A 23,270-nucleotide genomic window follows, 5' to 3' on the forward strand; every position below is an offset into this window, starting at 1 on the left:
ACCCAAAAAGAGGCATCAGTTTTAGGTTAATGGAAGATCCACGTATTCGACATTTTATATATAGGCCATTTATCGGCACAGTACGCCCAATACCCGGGTAAGTATTGAACGTTATGTACTAGTAGCTCGAGCTTGCACCACTGCCCTTCTTTCTTGTTCGGAGACAAGAAACACAACTTAATGTGCTGAACCTTGACTGCTCCCGATCATGGGCCACTACCCCGAAAAGTGCGTGTGATTTATCTGAGTACAGGTCTGCGCCCATTTCTGAGCGTAATGCATACCATTTCCGAAACTGAGTTAGAGCTCTCATGCAAGGCCTGTTCAGTCCAATAGATGTTTGAACACAGAATTGATTATAGGGTGTGATAGTGCCAGTTCTTCCTAGCAGGTTCACAGGGCACAGGATGAGGTTATTAATGGTATATGACAGGAATTTGTGAAGAGAGGTGGTGATGATGCGCCAAAAGCGATGGAAGACCCAAGTTGATGTGCAAATGTAGCAATCAGGGATATCAAAGGTATCAAAGGTTATAAGGTATCAAAGATTAGTATGCGATAGATAGTGCTAGGATGAAAAACGATTAAAATACTGGTTAAGTAGGCGTCGCAGATGGCTTTGAGCAGCAATTCCAGTATCGTATCAAGCGAAGCTGTAAACATTATGTAAATTAGGCAGCGGAGGTCCTTGCAACGGATTAACCTGTCACAAAGTGCCCGTAAGCCACACGAACAAAATGATGTGGCACATGAACCTACAGGATAGACGACTTCATCCCGCGAAAGCCGAATTTGGTGTTGGGGTAGGTAACCATCGAGCATGGTTCGAGTATATGGTAGGTAGCTGACGACCTCCTCTGCAAGCAGGCGCCCCGGTCGTAGAACGCTCGCTTCTGTTACCAAAGCGCCACGCATTCCACGACGTGCCTCAACCTCCCCTCGAGCCCATCGAACACTCGCAGGACTGAAGTCTAGAACGAAAGCTGCAGGGCAAGAAAGTTCCTCAGAAACTCCAATGCATGTATCCTGGACATCTGCGTTGGTGGAGTAGGCCACTCTGTAGCCTTCGACATCTTGCAGAGGCTCTACATCGCCTGTCGCACGAAGGGCTTCGTTAATCAAGAAAACGCGCGACATCTTGGGACCCCACTCGCTCCAGAGCAATGGGCAGTCAGCGGCATTGTTGCCACGAACGACGGAAAGCAGCATGGAGACATCGATAGCAATGTCCAGTCGAGCTTTCCCGCCACCTGTTGCAAGGGGTATCGACAGAGCCATGATTCCGCTATTCGGGGGAAAGACCTCGCATGGGCGCTGATGGGGTCGGAGACTTTGTTCCTGCAGTGTCCTTGGGAGCAGAAGGCGACTGGGAGATATGGATACACGGGCTTCAATGCGAGGTAATTGCAAAGACAATCGGAGTGCGACGAGACCAGATGGACAGAGCTGGCTTGGGAAAATGACGTCGTAAAGGCGCAGTATTAGGCGAGAAGGGTTGGATGCTCCATGAATGACGGCAAGGGCACGATCATTCATAAAATTAAAATCGTCAACCCTGTCGGAAAGAATCCCCGCCTTATGACGTGTTAGTTAAATTCATTGTTCCGGCCAGAAGACATCTGCTTACCAATTTAAATGATGCACCAGTCTTCCAGTTGCAAAGCATGAGGACGTTGGAATGCGGCCCCGTCGTTAGAATCGCACACCATGGACCAAGTATTCTTAGACCACAGGCATTGAGAGGAGTAGCAAAATATCCCATGGGACTTATGCTAGTGACGAGGACACGCGTTGGACTAGCGGCTTCGGAATGCGGAGACATCTCTCTCAAGGAGAGGAAGGAGAGATACGACATATTAGTTCTGAAGAGACTTTGGTCAATGTTTTCAACTACAGGTAAGACGACAAGATCACCACCCACCCAATGTGCGTCCGCAAAAGAACAAGAAGGTCCTGCGGTACGTCAGCGGCATGCAGGCTAGTAACCTCGCCAGCTTGGCCATGGTAAGTTGCGCGTTCCGACGTGTCCCCATGGACAACAGTTGACACAACCTGTCTAGACACGTACAAAGCTACCTTCTGATAGTAGCTAGTGAAGTCGCTGTCGTTCAAGGTTGCACGGCAGGATGACATGATTGGACGCATCGTCCTCCATCTGTTTTCTCTGCACCTGAGGGAAGCCAACGCCTGCGGAAAGGACACAGTAGGCGAGGCGGACGTGGCGTTGTACTCTAGACCCTCCTGCTTGAGCTCGTGGAGGTATGGAGCACGAACTATTCCACATATAGCTCTGAGTGGGTTACATGTCTGTGATATGGTAAGACGCGTGAATAGGGAAATATGAGTGCAGCTACCTTAGAGACACTCTCGAGGTCATTCATAGGCGCGAAGTCGAGCAGATATGCAAGAACATCGTCCGGGAGGTGAAGGAAGTGGGATGTATGGGACATTGGCGAAATTGGGCGATTTCCAGGTTGTTTGAATTTGAAAACTCATCTCATATAAAACTTGTCGAGTCGAAACTTCGAAGTCACTGACCGCGATCGGCAACTCGGGGAGAAACCTAATACAAAACATTCCCAAGTTCACCGCGAGAGGCCGCAATGATTTGAATCATGTCAAATCTTCCTTCCAATGTTAGTAGTTGCTCAAGGTTCAAGCTACTTAGCGGTGATGGGGTATTCTACTCGGGACCAAATCCATGCGCAATAATATGTTTCGAGGGTTAGAATGTCGAAGAAGAAGCATCCAGCCCGTAGATGATGCACATGGCGGCACGTAACAATGTTAAAGAATGTCCCACACTAGGGATGCGGCAAAAAATTAGGACCACAGTGACATTAATCGGAGAAACGTCATTGGCTATCAGTCACGTGTCCACGAAACCTGCTGCATCCTCGTCAACCTTGGCGCTTCAACTCGTCTTTCGGACTCCCTCTCCTAGTAATTTGAAGTTAACTTTAATTTGAACCGACTTTCAAAATCCACTCTATTCCGTTTCCAGTGTTGTTATTCTTCAAGCAATGTTTCCGCCAACGCATCCCTCGTTCGAGAGTCGAGACATAAATTCACATTTCAGCGACATCTTAATTCATATAGTCTCAGAGTCAGAGGCTCTGAGGAACCTACCAGCATCCGGTATTCAATATTCAAGGCCACCGATACTCAGGTCACAACGACTGGTTATGAAGGATGGTTTATTGTTTCGCGCACCCAGTGGTAGGACGCCAAACAGAGTTATAGTGGACTAGTGGTAGCACGCGGTTGTGAGCGGGGGAGAAGAATTTCCGACATGCATTTGCGCCAGTAAGTACTAGTGTGAATCGCTTGAAGTATCTACAGGGGCTGACAAGTAGCCATGAACTTACAGTCTGGGCAGCAGTGAGTCATGCAGATCCGCGTACCCGATATATATTTATAGACCGCACCACCGGCACAGTACTTCCAATACCCGGGAAATCAGCGTTAAACCATTGACCCTATATTGAACGACGCGCCTACTGCAGTACTTCTGCTGTTCTTGTTCGGAGACGAGAAACGCTCGAAACCGAGTCGGTGTATTGAACCTTGACAGCTTCATGGTCATTGAAACACGATGCGGCCGCCATCCCGAAAAAGTGCGTGTATCAGATCTGAGTTTGGTGCAGGAAGATCTAGGGCCCGTTTCTGATCATAATACCAAGTACTCTTTCCGAAGCAATCACTGAGCTAGAGCTCTTGGTGCCGTTCTCAAGAAAGACATTAACGTACAAAGTGACCTTCAAGTTGAACGCACTAGTGTTAGTACTCGCTTCAAGGGGCTCATAAGTATCCGGACCTTGATTTTCTGCTAATACCACTATCCTTCCATCTCACTCTTGTCGATGGCATCGTACTATGAGCTCAAGTTTCCTGTCATGCCAGTACTTGGTGTCGTGGCTGCACTTACGGGCTTGACTTTATTACGATCTCGACGCAAGGAGACCACCCATCCCTATCCTCCAGGCCCTTCCGGCCTACCCATCATTGGCAGCGCCCTGAAGATAGACTTTAACGCGCCGCACCTCACATACACAGACTGGGCAAATCAGTATGGTGGGTAATCCATTCAACCCACCAGCGGCACTCCTGATGTGTCACAGGCGAAATCGTCTATTCCAGGATACTGGGAGACGACGTGATCTTGGTCAATACCGAAAGAGCTGTCAGGGCTCTATCGGAAGGTCAACGGTCTGCTATATATGCATCCCGTCCTCCGTTCCCAATTATCAAGCGGTAAGACTATATTTCTGTCGATCAGGTGCACAGGGTTATATCTGAGTCTATCTATCTAGGTTCGGTGTGGATTTTCATACTGCTACCACTCCTTACGGCTCAGAATGGCGAGCACACAGGTAAGTCAGAGACACTCTTAGTGTTGGCTCGAACATTAACGACGATTAATGAAACAGAGCAATTCTTCAGCAAGCTCTACGTGCTGGCTCTATTCAGAAATACCAAGATCTTTTCATGAGCAAGTCATATTCACTCGCGCTGAGCCTCCTGGACGGTGTAGCTCCTGAGGATCTCGGTAAATTTCTCAAGACGTATGTAACAGGCTTTTTTAAAGAAGGGGGCTGAGTATCCACTACAGGTTTGCTGCTTCTACAGCGCTCGTCGTAACATATGGGTACCATGCAGAGCAGGGTGATGCGGTCGTCAACGCAGCTCAAGACTTGGCCACATCAGTGACCGGAAGATTGTCGCCTGAGAAAGCTGCACTCATACAGAAGGTCCCGTTCCGTCAGTTGTTTCATTTTGTATTCTGAGCGAGGCTAACTTGAGTATTCGATGCTCCACTAGTGGAATACATTCCAGGTTTCATGATCCGCACTTCGTACTGCAGGAAATTGGCAGCAGCTGTCACGGACATTCCCTATGCGTTCCTCAACAAAGAGCTGGTATGTCGTCGTGGATGTCGTCGTGCCTGCCATTCTAACATCTTGAACAGGAACAAGGAACGGAAACACCTTCAGCGATGGTTGATGTTCTGAGTGGTCGCAAGGATTCAAAGAGGTCTGACCTCACCTTGAAGAATGCTGCTGCGACGATCCACCTTGGTCAGTACTTTTTATTTGCTTTCACTTCGAACTGGGACTTACGCACGTCGTCCACTAGCTGCAACGGAGAACGTAAGTACAATATGCGACCTACGTTTGAACTTGACATACCTCCGATCAACAGAACGCTGCTACCTTGCAAATTTTCGTCTTGACCATGTTCCTCTTTGGCGACAAACAACGCAAGGCTCAAGAGGAGATCGATCGTGTCGTCGGCGCTGACAGGCTGCCGACCTACGAGGACCGAGATTCTCTCCCTTACATCGAGGCCCTTATCTGCGAATCATTGCGCTGGCATCCCTCCGTACCGATGGGTTCGTAACCACAGGTTCTTCATTCATAACAGCAATGAAACATTTAACAGGTGTCCCTCACTACTTGACCGAGGACGATGTATTCGAAGGTCACTACATACCCAAAGGTGAGTGATCAGAGTGACTTTGTGAAGTAATTTTCATTCATCAAACCTGTAGGGTCGATCGTCAAGTTCAACGCATGGTACGTCTCGATGACCATAAAACTACGAGTCGCCTAATTCAACTCTGTAGGGCAATGTCGCGTGCATGCGAAGATCCTGAAACCTTTGAACCAGAGCGTCACCTCCTCCCAGATGGAGAAGTATCTCCCAATTCTCGACTGGCCAGCAGCTTCATGTACGGGAACTTCGGGTTCGGGAGACGGTATGTGACTCCATCCTGGCGAACGCCTCTTTCTTTGGCAAACCCGTCGCTTACACGCTTGGTATATATAGCGCTTGTCCTGGGCGCGTCTACGCTGACAATCTGTTGTGGGCTGCAGTCGTCCAGATTCTGGCGACTGTGACTATTTCCAGGCCTAGAGATGCGAATGGGAAAGAGATTGATTATGTTCCCAAGTGGGAGGGTGGCTTGACTGCGTAAGCATCGTTCGTCGCACCCAGGATGAGCACTGACAAGCTTCCTCTACTTCTTCAGACATCCCAAGCCGTTCCCCTATGTCGTCACATGTCGATCGCCACAGCGGGAAGTCCTCCTTCGCGAACAGATCAGCCCTTAGACCGCTGGCCATGGTTTTCGCAGTAACATTAGATTTTATTGGATTTTTATTAGATCAGTGTATTCTTGAATTTGTTGTATAAATTGAGAATGTATGGAACCCAGGAGAACGCTCATATTTGAAGCTAGACGGTGGATACAAGTATCAGCACACCAACTATCCGTTGAATCACCCTCGACGCCGAATCATAAATCGGGACGAATGGAACCCAAGTCTTGCCCAAGTCCAGATGCTAAAATAGGAACGAGGTATTTGTATATTCAGATCGACAATCAACTGGTTCTGGCATTATTGCTATTTATGCACAAGAACTTTGGATTGTCGTGCCCTTCTGCTTATGGACGCAAATCAACTTGTGGCTGAGACGCACCATACACGCTGGTTTGTTGGTGGGTGTTTGCCATAGGTGGCGTCCCAACGGCTCGAATACGCTCCAACTTACCATCCTGGCATAGGGCAATGTCTCCTTACAATCATGCCAAGGTGCGTAACGATCAAGTCCTCCACAGAGTGACCCGGAGTATACGTAAGAATTAGAACATTTCTCCGAGAAGATGTGTTCATCCAGAGTTGCGCTGGCGCTTCTTCCCCCGATAATACTGAGGATATGCCGTGCGGAGTATCTAGGTGCTCGGTGATACCAAGGGATTACGATGGTGCGTAGGTCAGGGCCAGGTGCATAGATTATTGGAAACAAATCAAGTCAAACTTGGGGTCTGTTGGCAATCTGCTGGCGTGGAAAATGCTATGCATTTGAAGAGGTATTTAAGGTGGATAGGTTCTTGATAGGTTCTGCACAAATCACTACCTCCTTCAGATATCTTTTTGAGATCATATATCACATCTCACAAATAATGCATTTCGCCATCATCCTCGCCGCTCAATTTGCCGCTTTGGCAGCATCTAAGGCTATCAGTTCTGACAGCAGCTGTGCCCTCTTTTGCGGCTCAGACGCAGATTGCTGTGCAGGCAGTACATGCCAGCAACAGTACGAATATTCAGATAAGAATGGTGTAAGTAGTTTTCACCCAAGATTCAATTCCACGACTTACCGGCGTGGTAGGCTGAATACGTGTTTATGTGTATATAGCCCAGTGATCATGAGCTACAGTGAGTCGTGTTTCTGCTCTCATATTGGTGCAGTGTGGTTGATGTTCGTTGAAGAGTGCTTCCTTTGAAACAAATTCACTGCTGCCGAGCAATGAAGACCTTGGAATAGAGGAACAGCCCAAACACTTGAATACATAACATATGACTGAAGGACTGACGACGCATTGTTTTCTCCACCTTGTAAGGCTATAGAATATGAAGCCTCCCACAGTCGGACTGAACACATGTCAGCCAATCGAAGCTATGAAACTCATTTTGAACTCACCCTACTCTACTCTCTCGCGTTTCAACGCTGGATCCCCAGGCGATGACACTCCGACTCCGGTTAATACTTCAGGCAGAATATTAATTATTCTGGGAGAGCATTAGCAGCGGCGTCTGAAGGGTTATTCAACTAAGCCAAGGTACTGAGAACCTTGAGAGTAAAGTGTCATAGAGCGATCCTGCGATCTGCTCGAAGCAACGACGCCAACTGCAAGAGTCTCTAGAACGTTTGTGTAACCGTTGTTAGAGACGCAACATGTCATCATACTGAAAACGGCGTTCAAAGAGTACCACCACCGCAGAAAACATTTGTAGATGCCTCACACTGGACTCGATGCGCCAAAAAGGTCTGTATCAAGGCGTGCAAAAAGAGTCATGTATAAAAATGATCAAGAAGTTTATCTGTGGGGCGGGACGCGTACTGCTTAAAGGAGCCTGATTAATCGTCATTACAATTGCGCTGGAAGTGACCCAAGGCGATTCCAAACCACATTACGACAGCCAGCACACCTCTCAAGATCATCGCCCGCACGTTCCTCTTGAAAACGGCGTCCAAGAACGGGGCTAGCGTGCAGGCCCCCACAATAGACATCCAGTAGTTCACCGGATTCGCCCCTGTAAACGCTATAAAATGAAAATGCACTGGATAAGATATCAAAACGGTCAGCGTGGAACTCTCAGGCCGAAGAGGTACACGTACAGAGCCAGAGACGCACAAGCTAAAGGGAAAGAAAAATACATCATGCGAAAGAGAGTGAGGTAAGTCAAGACCACCATCTTGCCCGGTTGCTAGGTTTGGGGTCAATGAAAGCCCACTACGCTCTAGGAAATTCCCTACCCGGGTCATAATCTGCTGCAACTTCTTCTCATTGTGCAGGAGCAAAACAAAGTACATTTGGCGAAGTGGCGCGACGAGCAGCAACGGCTTCGACAGGTAAGACAGCGCTATGTAGTTTGCTTTGGATGTAAGGTCTGCGGGTTTGATAACAGCCATAGCATGTGCATGGTAAACGCATATGCTATGGAAGCGTAGAAGTGCTACAATAAGACAGCGGAGGCGTCAGTCTTGCAAGATAGAACAGTAGGGATTAATGGTGGACACCACAGGGATATTGCGCGACTTCAAATCGTGCACGCGCATGACACAATTATACCAGTTGTCCTCTTGTCTGACCTCCTGCCAAAATTCCTCGAGATCGGGCTTGTCGACAGTGAACAAGCAAAGTTTATTGAAAAAGAACTGAGCGATGGGCTGGACAGGCGGCTTCCAGTCGTTAGGAAGTTCTGGGAGAAGAGCTTCAATCTCTTTGTGAGGTGTGGAGGATTCCGCCTGCGTCAGGTCTTTCGAGACGTCACCACCCGAATCGGACGAGGAAGAAATAGTGATGAGAGTGTCTGAATCTGTGTTTGACATGGTCCGAGATAGCTAGCGGTGGATTCATAAGTTGTGAGATGGCGTCGGAGGGACATCAGGAAAAAACAAATATCGGTGTAGTTCCAGTGACGGCTACATATTGCTACATAGTCACTGTAGTGATATGTAGTTGAATACGGGGCTATGTAGAGCTACGGGAGGCGCTGGGAGTAGATGTATTCACTGTAGTAGCCAATAGTCCTATTCTAAATCAATCTAAGTACTCGTAGTGGACATACAAAAAGTCTCGAGGTCAATGAATGGATTTAAGTAAAATTCACTCGCCAACTCATACACATTCGCGCTCGTCCACGTAGGATTGACCAATTGACCCATCTTGGGTATGAGGTGACATGGACGAATAATCTCGTCAACATGAATCACGGCCGAATTCCGTCGCAAGTGACGCGTTGAACGAGATATTAGACGCAGACCAGACGACTCGTCTGGCTCTCTGAACGGGGTAAACCATTCAACGTATGCAAGAGGTCGCGGGTACACGCCAAATTGACGAGGCAGCCTGAACAACACACGGACCTGCGCAACTCGGACAGCGGCTATAATTTAGATATTGTCATTGTAATACTTCGTAAAAGGATGAGAATAGCTGAGGAACAAATGCAAAGTTGGCCATGGAGCATGCGCCCAAGCATTCTTCGTCCGTGATAAGATTGTGATTGGATAAGAGCTCGAAGTCGTAGAGCACAAAAACCATGGTAATCCAAGCCAACCGGCAAGCTATGTACGCTGCAGCACCGAGTGCCCAATTCTAGCCCGAACCTGGCACGCCTGGTGCGCAAGGATTGGAAAACCTGGTGATCCTGCAGAATAATAAAATCAGACAGCGCTTAATAATTCTTAAAGAGATAGAAACATACTGCAAGATTATAGATACAGCATTGAAGTCGTAGAATGTTTGTTCAAGAATGTGGTAGAAGGCCATGAGCGGATTAGCGCTAGCCTGGGCAGAACGCCTCGGGTGAGGGGGGCTCGAACACTCCTACAGAGGATGCCGGTGCAGGCGGCCTCTTTGAGAGCCAGGAGGGATAACCTTCTAATGTTCTCGGATGAGCAGAAGAATGGGAGCTGCGTAGAGACCAGAGTCGATGAAAGTGGGTTCGAAGGCCTCGGTAGCACCCGCCCTGGCAAGAGCGACTACAGCATCAGCTGCACCGATTTTTTGTCGGCAAGATCCTCGCCCTACTCAATCATCCTATCCCGCTGCTCTTCAACTCTCCTCTGTGCCTCCCATGCCCAGCCCTACCTCTCCTTGCGCTTCCGATTCTCCTCATCCATATTCTGTGTAAAGCTAGCGTTGTCTTCCGAGGTATACTGCGCCTGGAAGTCGTCTAGACTTGAGTCGATATCATACCGCGGGCGTGTCGTCAGTGGCTCCCCGCGTGGCGTGCGTAGCGGTGTCTCGGATGGACCAGCACCATAGGGCGTGGCGGATGGCGTCTGCCACGGTCGTCCTCGGTAGGTGACGGGGGTATTGTCAACTTCTTGCAATCTGCGCACGGAAGCGCTCGTGACGTTTATCGGAAGCGGGAAGCCCGGGTGGATACAAGTCCTGTGCGTCAAAGTCTGGTGAGTCAAGCTTAACAACATCAAAATCAAAAATCAAAACATCACCATAGTAACGCGGAAGCTCAAGTCAAGTTTCGCAAAGTCAAAAGCGAAAAAACAATTTGTCCAGTACGGTCCCTTATAGGGGACGGTTGTTGTATTCGTCGTAGCGCATGTCGATGTCGCCTTGGTCGTACGTCGACGCACAACTCAACTTGTCATTAGGGAAATTCAAAATCGTGGCGTCGATAACTAGATAGACGGAGATTGTCGGTGAGTACATATGCAAGAAAGTGCTCAATTTGACGAGCAATATATCTTGAATATATCACTAAAAACATTGGCTTTCTCAAGCAGTGGTTGGGGGTCTGCCAGTGACAGGTAATAGCCAAACAAACACGCTTAGCGAAGCTGAAGCTGATCACTCCCGCTTTCCATAACAGAACGAGCTAATCGATGCTTGACGACAGATTTTTACAGACAGCCGTCGGAAATCTGCAAATATATTGCAATTTGCAAATGCCATCTGTTTGAAGAGGTATTTGAGGTGGATAGGTTCTGCTGTCTTCCTACTGTCCCCTCCAGATTTATTTTCGAGAGCCGATATCATATCTCACAAACAATGCGTCTCTCCTTCGTCCTCGCCGCTGTTGTTGCATTGGCAGCGTCCATGCCTGTCAGTGCTGACGTTGAATGTAACATCCTTTGCGAGTCGGATGCAGATTGCTGCAATGGCGATGTATGCACGCCATCAATTCTTTCTGAAGCCGGTAATGTGAGTATGAGTAATTTTCATCCAGGATTTAACCCCATGACTCACTGGCGCGGTAGCCTGTATACATATATGAGTGTTCGTCCGTGACCGACGACTGAGCGCTGAGCCACAGTGAGTCGTGTTTCTCCGTTCGTGTTGGTGCAGTATGGTTAACGGCACGACATGTAAAAAGTTCGCTTACGACGCATTTTGTCCGTCTCGTTTTAAGCTTGCAGAATATAATGTATAGATGCCTCACATGATGCATGATGCATGATGGACAGTCGGACCCGTCACCCAACACCGTGACTTGAACACATGCCAGTGTCAGCATAAACTTCAATTAGACTTGGAGGATACCAACCACATCACAAAACGACCGATTCAGCACACTTGCCATTCTGCTCGACTTAATATGTTGACAGTGCGCATCTTTCAGCCTTGCTCTTTAGCTGAAATCTAAGCTCTTCCTTGGCTTGGATGCACTGACCATTGGCACGACATTACGCTGTCAGCTCACTGTTCAATATCCCTGACTCTTCCTATTCATCCACCGACTTTCTGTAGACCTTTTATTTCCGCCTATTCATAATATATGCCCTTCTCTTCACACTGAAGGCCATTTTTGCGCGGGGGTGCGAACACTACGACAGCGCGCTACTTGATGTGAGTGACACTCAACCAGGCTCAACCCCATTCTGTTGACTTATCCAAACACACGCACCCTGCAATCAATCACCCTTGGCAGCACTTAAGCACCCGTCCCACGGTCTATGAGGTGGGGTTTCTATGTTGCAGGGAACCCACCTGTGAGGTATGCCTCTCCACGGAGGCTCCCTGCAATTGCCGCAAGAGGTACATGCCTTTTCCTTTGTGTATTGTCTCCGTGCTCCCAGAGGCTTGCGAGGGTAGGAACCAACCACGCGAGGCCGTGCGCCCTCGCTGTTTAAAATAGTTGATCTGTATGTTTTGCAATACATGTTGGAATTTGCTGAATCTCAATACAAGTGCGCGAAAGGCAATATATTTGGCATGAAAGGCGTACAGAGACAGTGACTAACAACATGGGGAAAAGCCGTGGACGCGAAAGGGATACAAGAACACATTCAAACCACGAAGAAAATACACACTTGTTATCCCTCTCTGTCAGGCCATGTATCCTCGTCATCTCCTAATCTCGTAACCATGAATACCAGGCAAAATGTATTGTACTCGAGCATGTGACTTTGTGAGGCGGGGGGAAGAGCATCTCAGACAGCGGTAAAGACAAAAAGTAAGATAGAAGGCAACACGCGACACCAACACTCAATCAACATGATCACGTGTGCAGATGCTAATGGTTAGTACATGCCGTGGAAGGGAGGCTCGCGAGGATGTGATGGAGGTTGAATGGAAGTTTGCGAGGGTTGAAGAGAGGCTTGCGAGGGTTGAAGAGAGAGGCTTGCGAGGGTTAAAGAGAGGTTTGTGAGGGTTGAATGGAGGCTCGAGATGCTTACACAAATCATGTCCTTTCCTGCGACACAAAAAGCTCGTCAATTTCCTCTTCGTCCTCGGTTTTGGCATCATTGGCGGCTTCTTCATCCTTGATAGCGCCAACCCCCCACTTCATCATCCCTGATGGCGGTAATCTGTGGGATAAGGTCGCTATCGTTGGGTCCAAAGTCTAGTGAGCGTCGCCGTATTGATTTCAACTTCCAGGAGGGTGGGGCCTGTGGTACCTCTACGAACACGCGGAGTCTCCGCCGCTTAGACAACACAGCACACGATTTTGCAGGAGGAGTGTTGCCCAGATGGCTCAATCCAAGCCTATCAATTTGTCCATCGGCAAACACTTGTCGGCCACGAGTGTGACGAGAATCTGCGGAGGGCGCTTCTCCGACGATGACGGGGACACGTGAAGCTATGAGGTCTTCGAGGGCGTCTCGTCGTGTCAGGGACAAAAAAGGTCAACCTGAGCAAAACGGGAGAGGAGTGCACGAACCCTAGCTTTATCAGGGTGAGTTAAAAACAAAGAGAGAAGCGACGTGTTTCTAGGGTTATGCATAGTGCGAGACTAGTACTGTGGCAGTGTTATACAATATAATGGATCGCTCAGGATTGGTTCAAACTCTCCTCGGAGCGTGGTTACCTTGACAGCGTCCGAACAGGCAAAGTTACTTGGCGCAATCTGTTCGAAACGCAGCGTCCCCACTTGCAACCCGAGATCTCCTCACGTTTCACGAAGCCGGGGAGCTCCCGACACCTGACAATACTGCAAACTCTGATTTCAGTCTGGCAAAAGGATTACTGATAAAGTTTCTGACAAACCACTGATTACATAATTAACGAGAACCCTATCAGCGACATCCGATTTCAAATGTGCTCGAAACGCAGCGTCACCACCTGCAAGGATATCTTCATATTCACAAACGTGAAGTCATCAGGCAGATATGATGACGACTGCGTCTCCGATTATGTAATATTTCAGGCACTGCCGAAAAGCATATTAATATTAAAATTTCTGGGAGAACATTAACAGCGTCCGAACGAGTATCCGATTAAGCAAAGGTACGAACCCTAGAGTGAAGGTTCCAAGAGCAACCTTGCGATCTGGTCGAAACGCAGTGACGCCACCTGCAAAGTCATCCAGATAATTAAGGGCTGACTCCGAAGGTGATGATGCTGCGACTCTGATGAACGCCCGGTGTCGCATGCTGCCTAAAGGAGTGCATATTGAGTAGCAGACGATGTCGGGGGTCCTCATTTGGCAGTACGGTGCATAGACTGTCAACGATGTGGTCAGTGCATGTATTGGATCCATCAAAGGCAAGATACGAACCTAGAGAATGACGAACGACTTTGCGATCTGCACAAAATGCAGCGATGTCACCTGTAATGATCTCCAAAAGATATAACTGGGGATGATCACAGGTGATGACGCTGCGACTCCGATGCATGCTCGATGTCGCGTGTTGTTGATCCTCATTTGGTAGTACGGTGAAGAGACTGTCAAGGGTACGTGATCAGTTTGTCCAACAAAGGCAAGTTACGAACATAGAGAGTGACTGTGCGATCTACACGAAACGCAGCGATGCCACCTGTGATGATCTCCAGAAGAAATACTTAGGGATCATCATAGGTGATTACGCTGCGACTCCGATGCATGCTCGATGTCGCGTGCTGTTAATGATCCTCATTTGGCACTACGGTGAAGAGACTGTCAAAGATACGTGATCAGTTTGACCAACAAAGGTAAGTTACGAACATAGGGAGTGGCTCTGCGATCTGCACGAAATGCAGCGCCGCCAATTGCGAGGATCTCTTGAATTGAAGATGAAAACAGCATTCGCAGGTGATGCTGCTACTGCTCCGACGACGATCTTCATTTTGCAGTAGTGTTGCCTTTCTCCTGTGCCGTGAAGAGTGAAAGAAATGGCAGGACTATCAAGGGTACATGGTCAGTGCGTATATCGTGTTGTTCAACCAAGTCAAGGTACGAACTAGAGTGTAGAATATCTGCGATCTGCACGAAACGCAGCGCCGCCAACTTCAAAAGCTGCTTCAATTAAAGCAGAAAGGCAGCACGTTGAAGGTGATGACGCTACGGCTCTGATGAACGCCCAATATCCATGATGCACAAAGGAGTGGGCACCGTGTAACGGACAATAAAGCATTGTGTCGTGAAACCGAGGTGATATCGTATACTGACAAAGGCGAGATACTCTGTTCAGACGATTGACCCTGGAGACGAACACGACCTGCAGAATGCGATCGCGGTAAGAAGTGCGAAAACCGGACGAAAGAGGTGCTATTTATAAGTAAGAGGTCCGGTGTGATTTCAAGAGACCGGATAAGTAAAGCACGAGGAGACTGAAAGCAGCTGACAATGGGGCGAATCGTCTCAGTTCAGGTACCCGTTCAGGTTGAAAGGAAACCTGATTAGTAGAACTGGGTGGAACCTGTGTTGATAGACGTCGTTGGTCGGTATATTGGTTGTCCTTGACAGTGGTACTAGGATGTTAATTGAGCTAGGCTAAGCTAGGCTGTGTTTGACTAGCGTCGGTTGAAGCGGACCTTGTGGGTTCCGTAAAGAGCCAAGTGCCTTAAACTACGGCGTCGCTCGCAGTGCCTTCATCAGAACAGAAGAAAATAAACAAGCGAATAACGACAAAGCAGACACTCATCCACTGAACTATCATGCACATGATGGAAGCTCCAAATTCTAGGCTGATTCTAAATGATTCACAACAAGTTGTCCTACCTCAACGGACCACAGTGACCATTTTGGGATCCTTTCTTCGTGGACGCCCAAGAGGAACTTCTACTTCACACCAACAACAACCACAACCACAACCACAACCACCCCGTGAACTCACTCCATCCCCTCCAGTCCCTTCTCCTTCAACGACCTCACAAAGAAGACGAAGTTTCGTACCACAGATAAACCCATCATCAAACTCAAATCTTGGCCCAATTTCAAACATTCTTCGCCGCAGACGTTCAGCCGGCACCGTCAACAACTCAAACAGACCCACCTCACCAACAATGCCCGCCGCCCAACCTCTCCTCCGCGCAACCACATTCTCAAACACCAACACCAACAACAACCCAACCCACCGTATCCGCCTCGTACCCCACCTCGACTCCCGCCGCACACTCCGCTTCGAACCCATAACCCGCGACCTCAAAGACAACGACAGCCCCCTCCGCATCGGCCGCTTCACAGACCGCTCAGGAATAGGTCTCGCAGCAGTAAACGCCCTAAACACCAACAAACTAGCCTTCAAAAGCAAAGTCGTTTCTCGCGCCCATGCTGAGATCTGGACAGACAACTCCAAGTTCTACATCAAAGACACAAAATCTTCATCAGGCACCTTCCTCAACCATCTCCGCCTAAGTCCCGCAGGCTCAGAGAGTAAACCCCATCAGCTCAAAGACGGCGATATCGTTCAGCTGGGCGTGGATTATCAGGGTGGCACTGAGGATATCTACAAGTCTGTCAAGATCAGGATCGAGGTGGGGAGGGAGTGGCAGGCTGCTCCTAATGCTTTCAAGTGCGTTTTTCGCTTTCCTTGATGATGCGGATAGGCCGTTGATCGTTGGGTTCTAGCACCAATGCGCTCTCCCAGCTCCGTTCACTCAGCGCAGACCCCCATAACCAACCACAAAGCGCCATCGCCCACGGCAAGAAACGCATGCCAAAGACTAACATTCCCGATTGTTGTATCTGTGCGTCCCTCCCGCTTATCCTATCCCTTATCTACCCAATCCCATACTAACCCCACAAAGGCCTCTTTGCAGTAACCATCCGCCAGGCACTCTTCATAGCCCCCTGCAGTCACGCCTTCCACTACAAATGCATCCGCCCCCTCCTCGAAGCCCACTCCTCAGCATTCAGCTGTCCCCTGTGCCGCACCTTTGCAGATCTCGATGAAGATGTCGAAGTTGAGATCGAACCTGAACCGGAACTGGAAGTGATCGAGGCTATTTCGTCGCCTGAAGATGATGATGACGAGGAAGAAGGGGAGGGAGCGGTGGGAGTGGGAGCGAAGCCGTCGCCGTTGCTTGCGCCACCGATGGTGAGGGACGGAGCTGAGACGGAGGTGGAGGGCGATGCGAGTTCAAGACCGCGCGTGAGGGTGCGGACTGCGGGGCATGTTGTGCATCCGCACCTGCCGTCACACCCGAATTCGAATCTGCCTCCGATGGAGAACGCACGTGTGGACGACGATCTCGATGAAGAGATGGATATGCTAGATGTAGATTCGGACGAGGGAGAAGTGGAGGTGTTCGCACGGAGTGGGAGTGGAAGTGGGAGTGGGAGTGCAGAGGGTATGGGTATCGAGAGTGGGATGGGGAATGTGATGGCGATGATGGTGGATGGGGAGGGGTTGATGAGTGGGAAGCGGAAACGGTGAAAGCTTGGGTTGTTCTTTGTATTACCTTTTCTTCTTCTTTCTTTTTCTCTTCCCTCTTTCTTTGGGCGACGATTCATTTTTTTCTGCATCTCTATTCCAATCATTTTCATGAGACTACTCCAATCCTTTCAACGTCTCTACTCCAATCCTTTCCACGTCCCCTACTCCAATCCTTTTTCACGAGAACTCCTCCAATCCTTTTATACATCCAGCGGCCGGAAATCCGAAGAAGAATGTCATTGTTGATTATCTTGTTGTTCATCATATTGATTATCTGGAACCTACTACTCAGGGGGAGGTACATGTACATGTAATTTTTTTTTGACATCACACGGCGGCGCGGCGCAGCATCACAAGTTCACATAGGCTTGCTTATCTTTTTTTAACATCATCACACTTTTTCGTATATACATTTCCCCGCCTTTTTCGTATACACGTTTCCCCGTCTTGTTTCGTTGTCACCTTCATTAATGTTTTTTTTTTTCATTCACTCCCTCACTTTATTCTACTCACTTTTTCGTTCTTGTTATCTGTTTTTCTTTCTTTCGTTAGATAAATAGTAGAGTTGTTGTAATTTAATGCGTTCATGTTAATGTTTAGTTTGGTGCTTCTTTTTCGAGTGCGTTGAAACAGAATTTAATACTTGGGTTCATATCAGCCAGTTGGGAGATTAAGCTTGTGATAGGTGGAGCTGGGGGTGGAAATGAAGATGAAGATGACAATGAAGATATATAATATGCATAGTCGACTTGGTGGAATGGCGTTTATATGTAAGCCGACGTGGGGTGGGAAGGGAAGGTAACGGGCCAGCTCTCAATGGAGATTCGAAGGCTGATGGAGGTGGATGTATGACAGCGGGGGATGAGGGGGTTACGCAGCAAAGACCCACAGACCAGGTGCCTGACATCATGATAGATTCGTTAATAACGCAGCTGACTAATCAAATGCCTACCACAATTTTCCAAGGATGTGAACCAGGGCGATGCCGAACTGCAGGATGAAAGCCAATTGATCGACCTCTGTAATGAACAAGATATCAAGAAATGCATTCCTTGAACTTCATTAGTGTACAAAAACATCAAACCTTTGACGTGCAAATCTTGTGCAAAGTTAATTGCATCATACGAGAGTGATGGGTATGAGGTACCCCAATAGTCACGGTCTCGTATTTGGGTCGATGGATGAATATCAATACGCTTTGAAAAATCCCGTACCTTTTCAAATTCGAAGCTTCACTGATATGCAATTCGGCAGGTGCGCGCTAGCCTCTAGGACAGACAACAACGAAGAAAAGCGGTCCACCAGCACTCCGTGATTCTCTAGTGGACGTGTCGGTGTCGCAAGACGTAGTGGGGACTAAGAAGCGGTTACGCGTGCGAAGGCCACCATGGCTAGACTTGGAAGCGACACCCAAGACTCAGAGGAAGGCGACAGTATTAGCCGTCGAAAGAACTCTCTTCAATCAGCGAATACCGTCTCTCTCTCTAGAGTCTGGGCTTGACGCAAAAAAGGCCTGTTATCAAGGTATCCAAAAAAGAGACGTGTAAGGGTTTAACGTGAGGCTGGAAATATGAGCGCGTACCACCATCCAGGTCATCGTCCGCACATTCCTCTTAAAAGAACGTGCAAGCCCCCGCAGGAGACATCCAGGACTTTACTGGGTTCACCTCTGGCAAAAGCCCCAAACTACCGAGATAAGCTGTCAAAAAAGTGAGTGTGGAACCTTCATGCAAATCGAAGAGGTACGGGTAGAACTCGCCAGACACGCCCAAGTCAAAGCGAGCAAAACTTCCGTCAAAAAGAACGTGCAAGCCCCCGCAGGCCCCATGAATTCTTTTCGTGTTTCGTCACGGGATATGATGTTTGTTCGCGTTTGTTCGTCTAGATCTAGCATTTGTCTTCGGAGAGTCGTACATCCTCCTTTTCTCTGATGTCGTGCTGGTCAATTCTTTCAGGTATTACTTAGCGTTTATTTTGTATTTAAACTCACCAATGGTCAATTCTTTCAGTATCTAGGTCTTTGTTAGTTGTTGTTTGAGTCGCGCCTCGATCCTGAGACGTCTGACAGCAGGAGACATCCAGTACTTTACTGGGTTCACCTCGAGTCCGTTGTATACGATCAAGTTCGGTTTTTACTTCCAAACTAGACATCTGAATATCAAGCAAGTGCAGAAGGCACGAGCGTCTAGACTCTATTACAAGAATTGAAACTCCGAGATCGACCAGCTTCTCTTTACTATTAGTACTCTACTATACGTGTTGAACGGTTCCACTGAGTCTAGTTTCCATCTCCAGGGCTGCTATGTGACGGGTCTATTAACGGGTCTAGGACTTTATCTCCCACGTCTCTGTGCTCCACTCTACGTGCAAATCGTCCTCCTCTCTTGGGACTTATGCAGTATGTACCAAGCACCTGAAATAACAAGGCACGAAGGGTGAGTCATCAGTTGAAAACTAGATTCAAAGCAAACTACGCCTACTCACATCCCTAACGAGCTTATCGCTTTCGTTGCAGCACTCAGTGAGCGGGCTGTCACGGTAACTCCCGCTCCCCTCGATACACTTTTGATTCTCTGCTGCATTGGCAGACATTATAAATCCTGCCAACACAACGGTAACGGTGAGCAAGGAGAAATGCATTGTGTGTGCGAGGTGGTATGGTTTGCTGAGGTCGAATAATCTGCTTGAGATGGGGTGAAATGGTAGGAAGATGATTTACTTTTATACGTATCGGAAAGATAATGCTCATTGTTGTAGACAGGATTCAGACAGCAGTCGCGACGTGTCCTGCCGAAAATAGCAGCGGTAAGTATGATATGCAACTCGGTCTTTTGATACGACAGTAGTCGTGACGTGTCCCGTCGACCCCTGGTGGTGACCTTACCATTTCGTGTTCTGAGATTGGCCGGTGCGTGCGTGCGAGGCGAGAACCACGTAAACGACAGAGTCACGAATGACAAAATTCTCAAACGAGCGGTTCCAGATGCGAGTTCAGCGGTGGACATTTTCTGGCGGAAACGGCTACCTGGCGCTTGGAACAGGTGCGAATTTCAGGTATGTCTCCGAAGTCTAGTCATAGTATAAGCCTTTGGCAGAGTCAATTGACGCGAACATGGCATTTTTACTAGCAAGTGACTAGCAAGTGACTTGGTGGCATTTTAATATTGATATGCTTTTCGGCAGTGCCTGAAATATTACATGATCGGAGACGCAGTCGTCGTCATCATCTGCCTGGTTTGTGAATATGAAGATATCCTTGCAGGTGGTGATGCTGCGGCTCGAACACATTTGAAATCGGATGTCGCTGATAGGATTCTCATTAATTATGTAATCAATGGTTTGTCAGAAACATCAGTCCTTTTTGGCAGTGACTGAAATCAGAGTTTGCAGTATTGTCAGATGTAGGGAGCGTCCCCGCCTTCGAATTCGTTTGTTCGCACATTCCTCTTTCAAGAACGTGCAATTCCCCGCAGGAGACATCCAGGACTTTACTGGGTTCGAGTCCGTTTTATACGACCAAGTTCGAGTTTTGCTTCCAAACTAGATACAGAAAATTATGGCTGAGTGGTCCAACATCTGTATGGAAAGCGGATACCCATCTGATTATCGGGCAAGTACAGAAGGTACGAGCGAGACGTCTAGACTCTATTACAAAAACTGAAACTCCGAGATCGACCAGCTTCTCTTTAGTGCTCTACTATACGTGTTGAACGGTTCCAGTCTAGTTTCCCACTCCACCGCTGCTCCCTGACGGGTCTATTAACGGGTCTAGGACTTTATCTCCCACGTCTCTATTCCCCACTCCACCGCTGCTCCCTGACGGGTCTATTAACGGGTCTAGGACTTTATCTCCCACGTCTCTGTTCCCCACTCCAGGGCTGTTCTTACTGACTGAATCTTCTCCCAATCCTTCTCCTTCTGACCGTTTATAAATACCCATCAGTGTGTCTCTACGTGCAAATCGTCCTGCTCTCTTGGCGGCGGGACAATTCACGCAGTATGTACTGGAAAGCACCTGATACAACAAGGCAAGAAGGGTGAGTCATCAGTTGAAAACTAGATTCAAAGCAAACTACTGCTACTCACATCCCTAGCGAGCTCACCGCCTTCGTAGCAGCACTCATAGCGCGTCGGATTCTCTGCATTGGCAGACATTATAAATACTGCCAACACGGCGGTAACGGTGAGGAAGGATAAACGCATTGCGTGTGCGAGGTGGTATGGTCTGCTGAGGGCGAATAATCTCTTTGAGATAGGGTGAATGGTAGGGAGATGATTTACTTTTATACGTATCGCGAAAGTTAAGGCTCATTGTTGTAGACAGGATTCAGTTTGGACGACAGTAGTTGCGACGTGTCCTGCCGAAAATAGCAGCGGTGAGTATAATATGCAGCTCGGTCTTTTGATAAGACAGTAGTCGCGACGTGTCCTGCCGACCTCTGGCGGTGACCTTACTATTTCGCGTTTTTATATTCCTAACCCTCTATTCCCTTAGCAATGGGGGTGGTTTTCTGCCATGCTGGTAACTTAGTTGGAGCCCGACCAGCGAGCCAAATTCCTGGCGGGCGATCTAGGTGGTATGTGATTACACACTTCTCTTTGGAATCCCTTACCGCAGCTCCGAGGACAAATGATAGCGGTGAGTAGCACATGCAACTCGGTCTTTTGATACGACAGTAGTTGCGACGTGTCCCGCCGACCCCTGGTGGCGACCTTACTATTTCGTGTTCTGATATTGACCGGTGCGCGCGTGCGAGGCGAGAACCACGTAAACGACAGAGTCACGAATGACAAAAATCTCAAACGAGCGGTTCCAGATGCGAGTTCAGCGGTGGACATTTTCTGGCGGAAACGGCTACCTGGCGCTTGGAACAGGTGCAAAATTCAGGTACGTCTCCGAAATCTAGTGATGGTATAAGCCTTTGATAGAGTCAATTGACGCGAACATGACATTTTAACTAGCAAGTAACTTGGTGGCACTAGCTTGGCGTTGAATTTAACCCATAATATAACTCGATCGAGTACAACTCAGAGTACGGAAAATCCGTAGGATCAACCTATTCCAAACAAAAGCATCGAAACCTTGAAGGGCATCAATGCGGTTGAATACTCAACCATGTCGTGTGGTGACATGACGACCCAATGATATTTCTATCTATTGGATATATCAGAGTCATAAACCATAACTTGTCTCTTTGGTGAGTCTCAATATTAATGCCCGTTTCTTATTTACCGTATATAGTATTCCGGATATCCCCAATGATTGTTCGTAAAATGCCGGATTCGCTGCCAGAAACCTTGCTTTCCTTTCGCCGTACGTTTTTCGTGTGCCCTCCTTGATAGTTGCTGATAGTTGCCAACTTGCCATGTATCTAATCGCAGCGCTAGTTCCCGACTCCGATTGGTATTTACTTCATTCAAGCCTGTTATCGAAGCTCTATTGAGTCCAGAGCTGGATGGTGCATATCGGTTTTTCATGTTTGTTGTACAGATAAGAATACGTCTTGTATGGCGAGAGACCAGCAAACTGGGTTGGCGCATGGTGGCATTACCGCCTGCCACTGATCCACCGCCTAGGCAAGGCACGCAGGCACAAGACGTGATGTGAGATAGCACCATGACTACTTCGTTATCTGTACGAGTGGTGATAATATCCGCATGCTATCCAAAAACTGTAGGTAGTAGTTCCTACCCAAAAACGCGCTGCTAGGCTACAAGTTTAATCGAAAATTTCATGCAGTTTATTTTATTTACAATTACCTGGATGTTATTCAATGCCTACATAATATCAGCGCCAGTATTTCAGCGCAAAATCTAATGAACAAGATTTCAGTATGATGATCCCAGTGAATGTACAAAAGTGTCAAAACATATGGGTATTGTCTGAGGTTGTCACCGAAGTAGTAAATGGACTGATTGTGACATGTTAGATTGCCTATATTTCATCTTCTGGACCATCGTGCAAACACATGAAAAAAAACAGCTGTAAAAATGTGCGTGGGTGGTGCCAGAGGGTGCCAGCTGCGAACCCAATCTCTGGTAATGTTTGCCTGTAAATGATAATGATAAAGCAACGGGTGAGGGCGGAGAAGGAGGGCAATACTTCAGTGAAGCCTCGACAAGTGCCTTCGAGTGGATCTGTGACATGTGGC

General features: G+C 48.1%; 9 protein-coding genes across 9 annotated transcripts; 2 read left to right on the plus strand and 7 right to left on the minus strand.

Annotated features, from left to right (window-relative positions):
* Positions 1-344: 344 nt before the first annotated feature.
* DEU56DRAFT_554736 (uncharacterized protein) lies at positions 345-2,793 on the minus strand. The gene is made up of 5 exons (XM_041346781.1): positions 2,355-2,793; positions 1,922-2,307; positions 1,628-1,862; positions 760-1,575; positions 345-703 (listed from the first exon to the last, which is right to left on the minus strand). The coding sequence occupies exons 1-5, from the start codon at positions 2,448-2,450 to the stop codon at positions 644-646; spliced, it is 1,593 nt and encodes a 530-aa protein (XP_041213293.1). The 5' UTR covers positions 2,451-2,793; the 3' UTR covers positions 345-643.
* Positions 2,794-3,758: 965 nt separating this feature from the next.
* Positions 3,759-6,215, plus strand: DEU56DRAFT_554769 (cytochrome P450). Its single transcript, XM_041346782.1, has 13 exons — positions 3,759-4,074; positions 4,122-4,254; positions 4,314-4,373; positions 4,431-4,565; positions 4,613-4,761; positions 4,822-4,919; positions 4,970-5,078; positions 5,137-5,150; positions 5,203-5,392; positions 5,443-5,499; positions 5,552-5,576; positions 5,627-5,758; positions 5,830-6,215. The coding sequence occupies exons 1-13, from the start codon at positions 3,864-3,866 to the stop codon at positions 5,975-5,977; spliced, it is 1,461 nt and encodes a 486-aa protein (XP_041213294.1). The 5' UTR covers positions 3,759-3,863; the 3' UTR covers positions 5,978-6,215.
* A 1,721-nt stretch (positions 6,216-7,936) lies between these two features.
* Positions 7,937-8,901, minus strand: DEU56DRAFT_908360 (uncharacterized protein; the record flags this gene model as incomplete). Its single annotated transcript, XM_041356989.1, has 4 exons — positions 7,937-8,129; positions 8,188-8,276; positions 8,326-8,525; positions 8,568-8,901. 4 exons carry the CDS (start codon positions 8,899-8,901, stop codon positions 7,937-7,939), a joined length of 816 nt encoding a protein of 271 aa, XP_041213295.1.
* Positions 8,902-9,228: 327 nt separating this feature from the next.
* Positions 9,229-9,390, minus strand: DEU56DRAFT_688354 (uncharacterized protein; the record flags this gene model as incomplete). Its single annotated transcript, XM_041347055.1, has 1 exon — positions 9,229-9,390. A coding segment is annotated over one exon (162 nt), but the record flags the coding sequence as incomplete, so codon positions are not given.
* A 771-nt stretch (positions 9,391-10,161) lies between these two features.
* Positions 10,162-11,309, minus strand: DEU56DRAFT_752411 (uncharacterized protein; the record flags this gene model as incomplete). The annotated part of the gene is made up of 5 exons (XM_041349632.1): positions 10,162-10,471; positions 10,534-10,549; positions 10,675-10,719; positions 11,085-11,228; positions 11,288-11,309. The coding sequence occupies 5 exons, from the start codon at positions 11,307-11,309 to the stop codon at positions 10,162-10,164; spliced, it is 537 nt and encodes a 178-aa protein (XP_041213297.1).
* Positions 11,310-15,406: 4,097 nt separating this feature from the next.
* DEU56DRAFT_727774 (SMAD/FHA domain-containing protein) lies at positions 15,407-17,118 on the plus strand (the record flags this gene model as incomplete). Its single annotated transcript, XM_041348007.1, has 3 exons — positions 15,407-16,254; positions 16,311-16,429; positions 16,490-17,118. 3 exons carry the CDS (start codon positions 15,407-15,409, stop codon positions 17,116-17,118), a joined length of 1,596 nt encoding a protein of 531 aa, XP_041213298.1.
* A 2,371-nt stretch (positions 17,119-19,489) lies between these two features.
* On the minus strand, positions 19,490-20,266 carry DEU56DRAFT_554960 (uncharacterized protein). The gene has a single exon (XM_041346784.1). The coding sequence runs from the start codon at positions 20,121-20,123 to the stop codon at positions 19,710-19,712; it is 414 nt and encodes a 137-aa protein (XP_041213299.1). The 5' UTR covers positions 20,124-20,266; the 3' UTR covers positions 19,490-19,709.
* Positions 20,267-20,839: 573 nt separating this feature from the next.
* On the minus strand, positions 20,840-21,273 carry DEU56DRAFT_752413 (uncharacterized protein; the record flags this gene model as incomplete). The annotated part of the gene is made up of 2 exons (XM_041349633.1): positions 20,840-21,133; positions 21,205-21,273. 2 exons carry the CDS (start codon positions 21,271-21,273, stop codon positions 20,840-20,842), a joined length of 363 nt encoding a protein of 120 aa, XP_041213300.1.
* A 317-nt stretch (positions 21,274-21,590) lies between these two features.
* DEU56DRAFT_554976 (uncharacterized protein) lies at positions 21,591-22,152 on the minus strand. The gene has a single exon (XM_041346785.1). It carries the CDS (start codon positions 21,955-21,957, stop codon positions 21,646-21,648), a length of 312 nt encoding a protein of 103 aa, XP_041213301.1. The 5' UTR covers positions 21,958-22,152; the 3' UTR covers positions 21,591-21,645.
* Positions 22,153-23,270: the final 1,118 nt, after the last annotated feature.

Source organism: Suillus clintonianus (genome assembly GCF_016758775.1).
Source record: "Suillus clintonianus strain FC179 chromosome Unknown DEU56scaffold_8, whole genome shotgun sequence".
Classification (NCBI taxonomy): domain Eukaryota; kingdom Fungi; phylum Basidiomycota; class Agaricomycetes; order Boletales; family Suillaceae; genus Suillus; species Suillus clintonianus.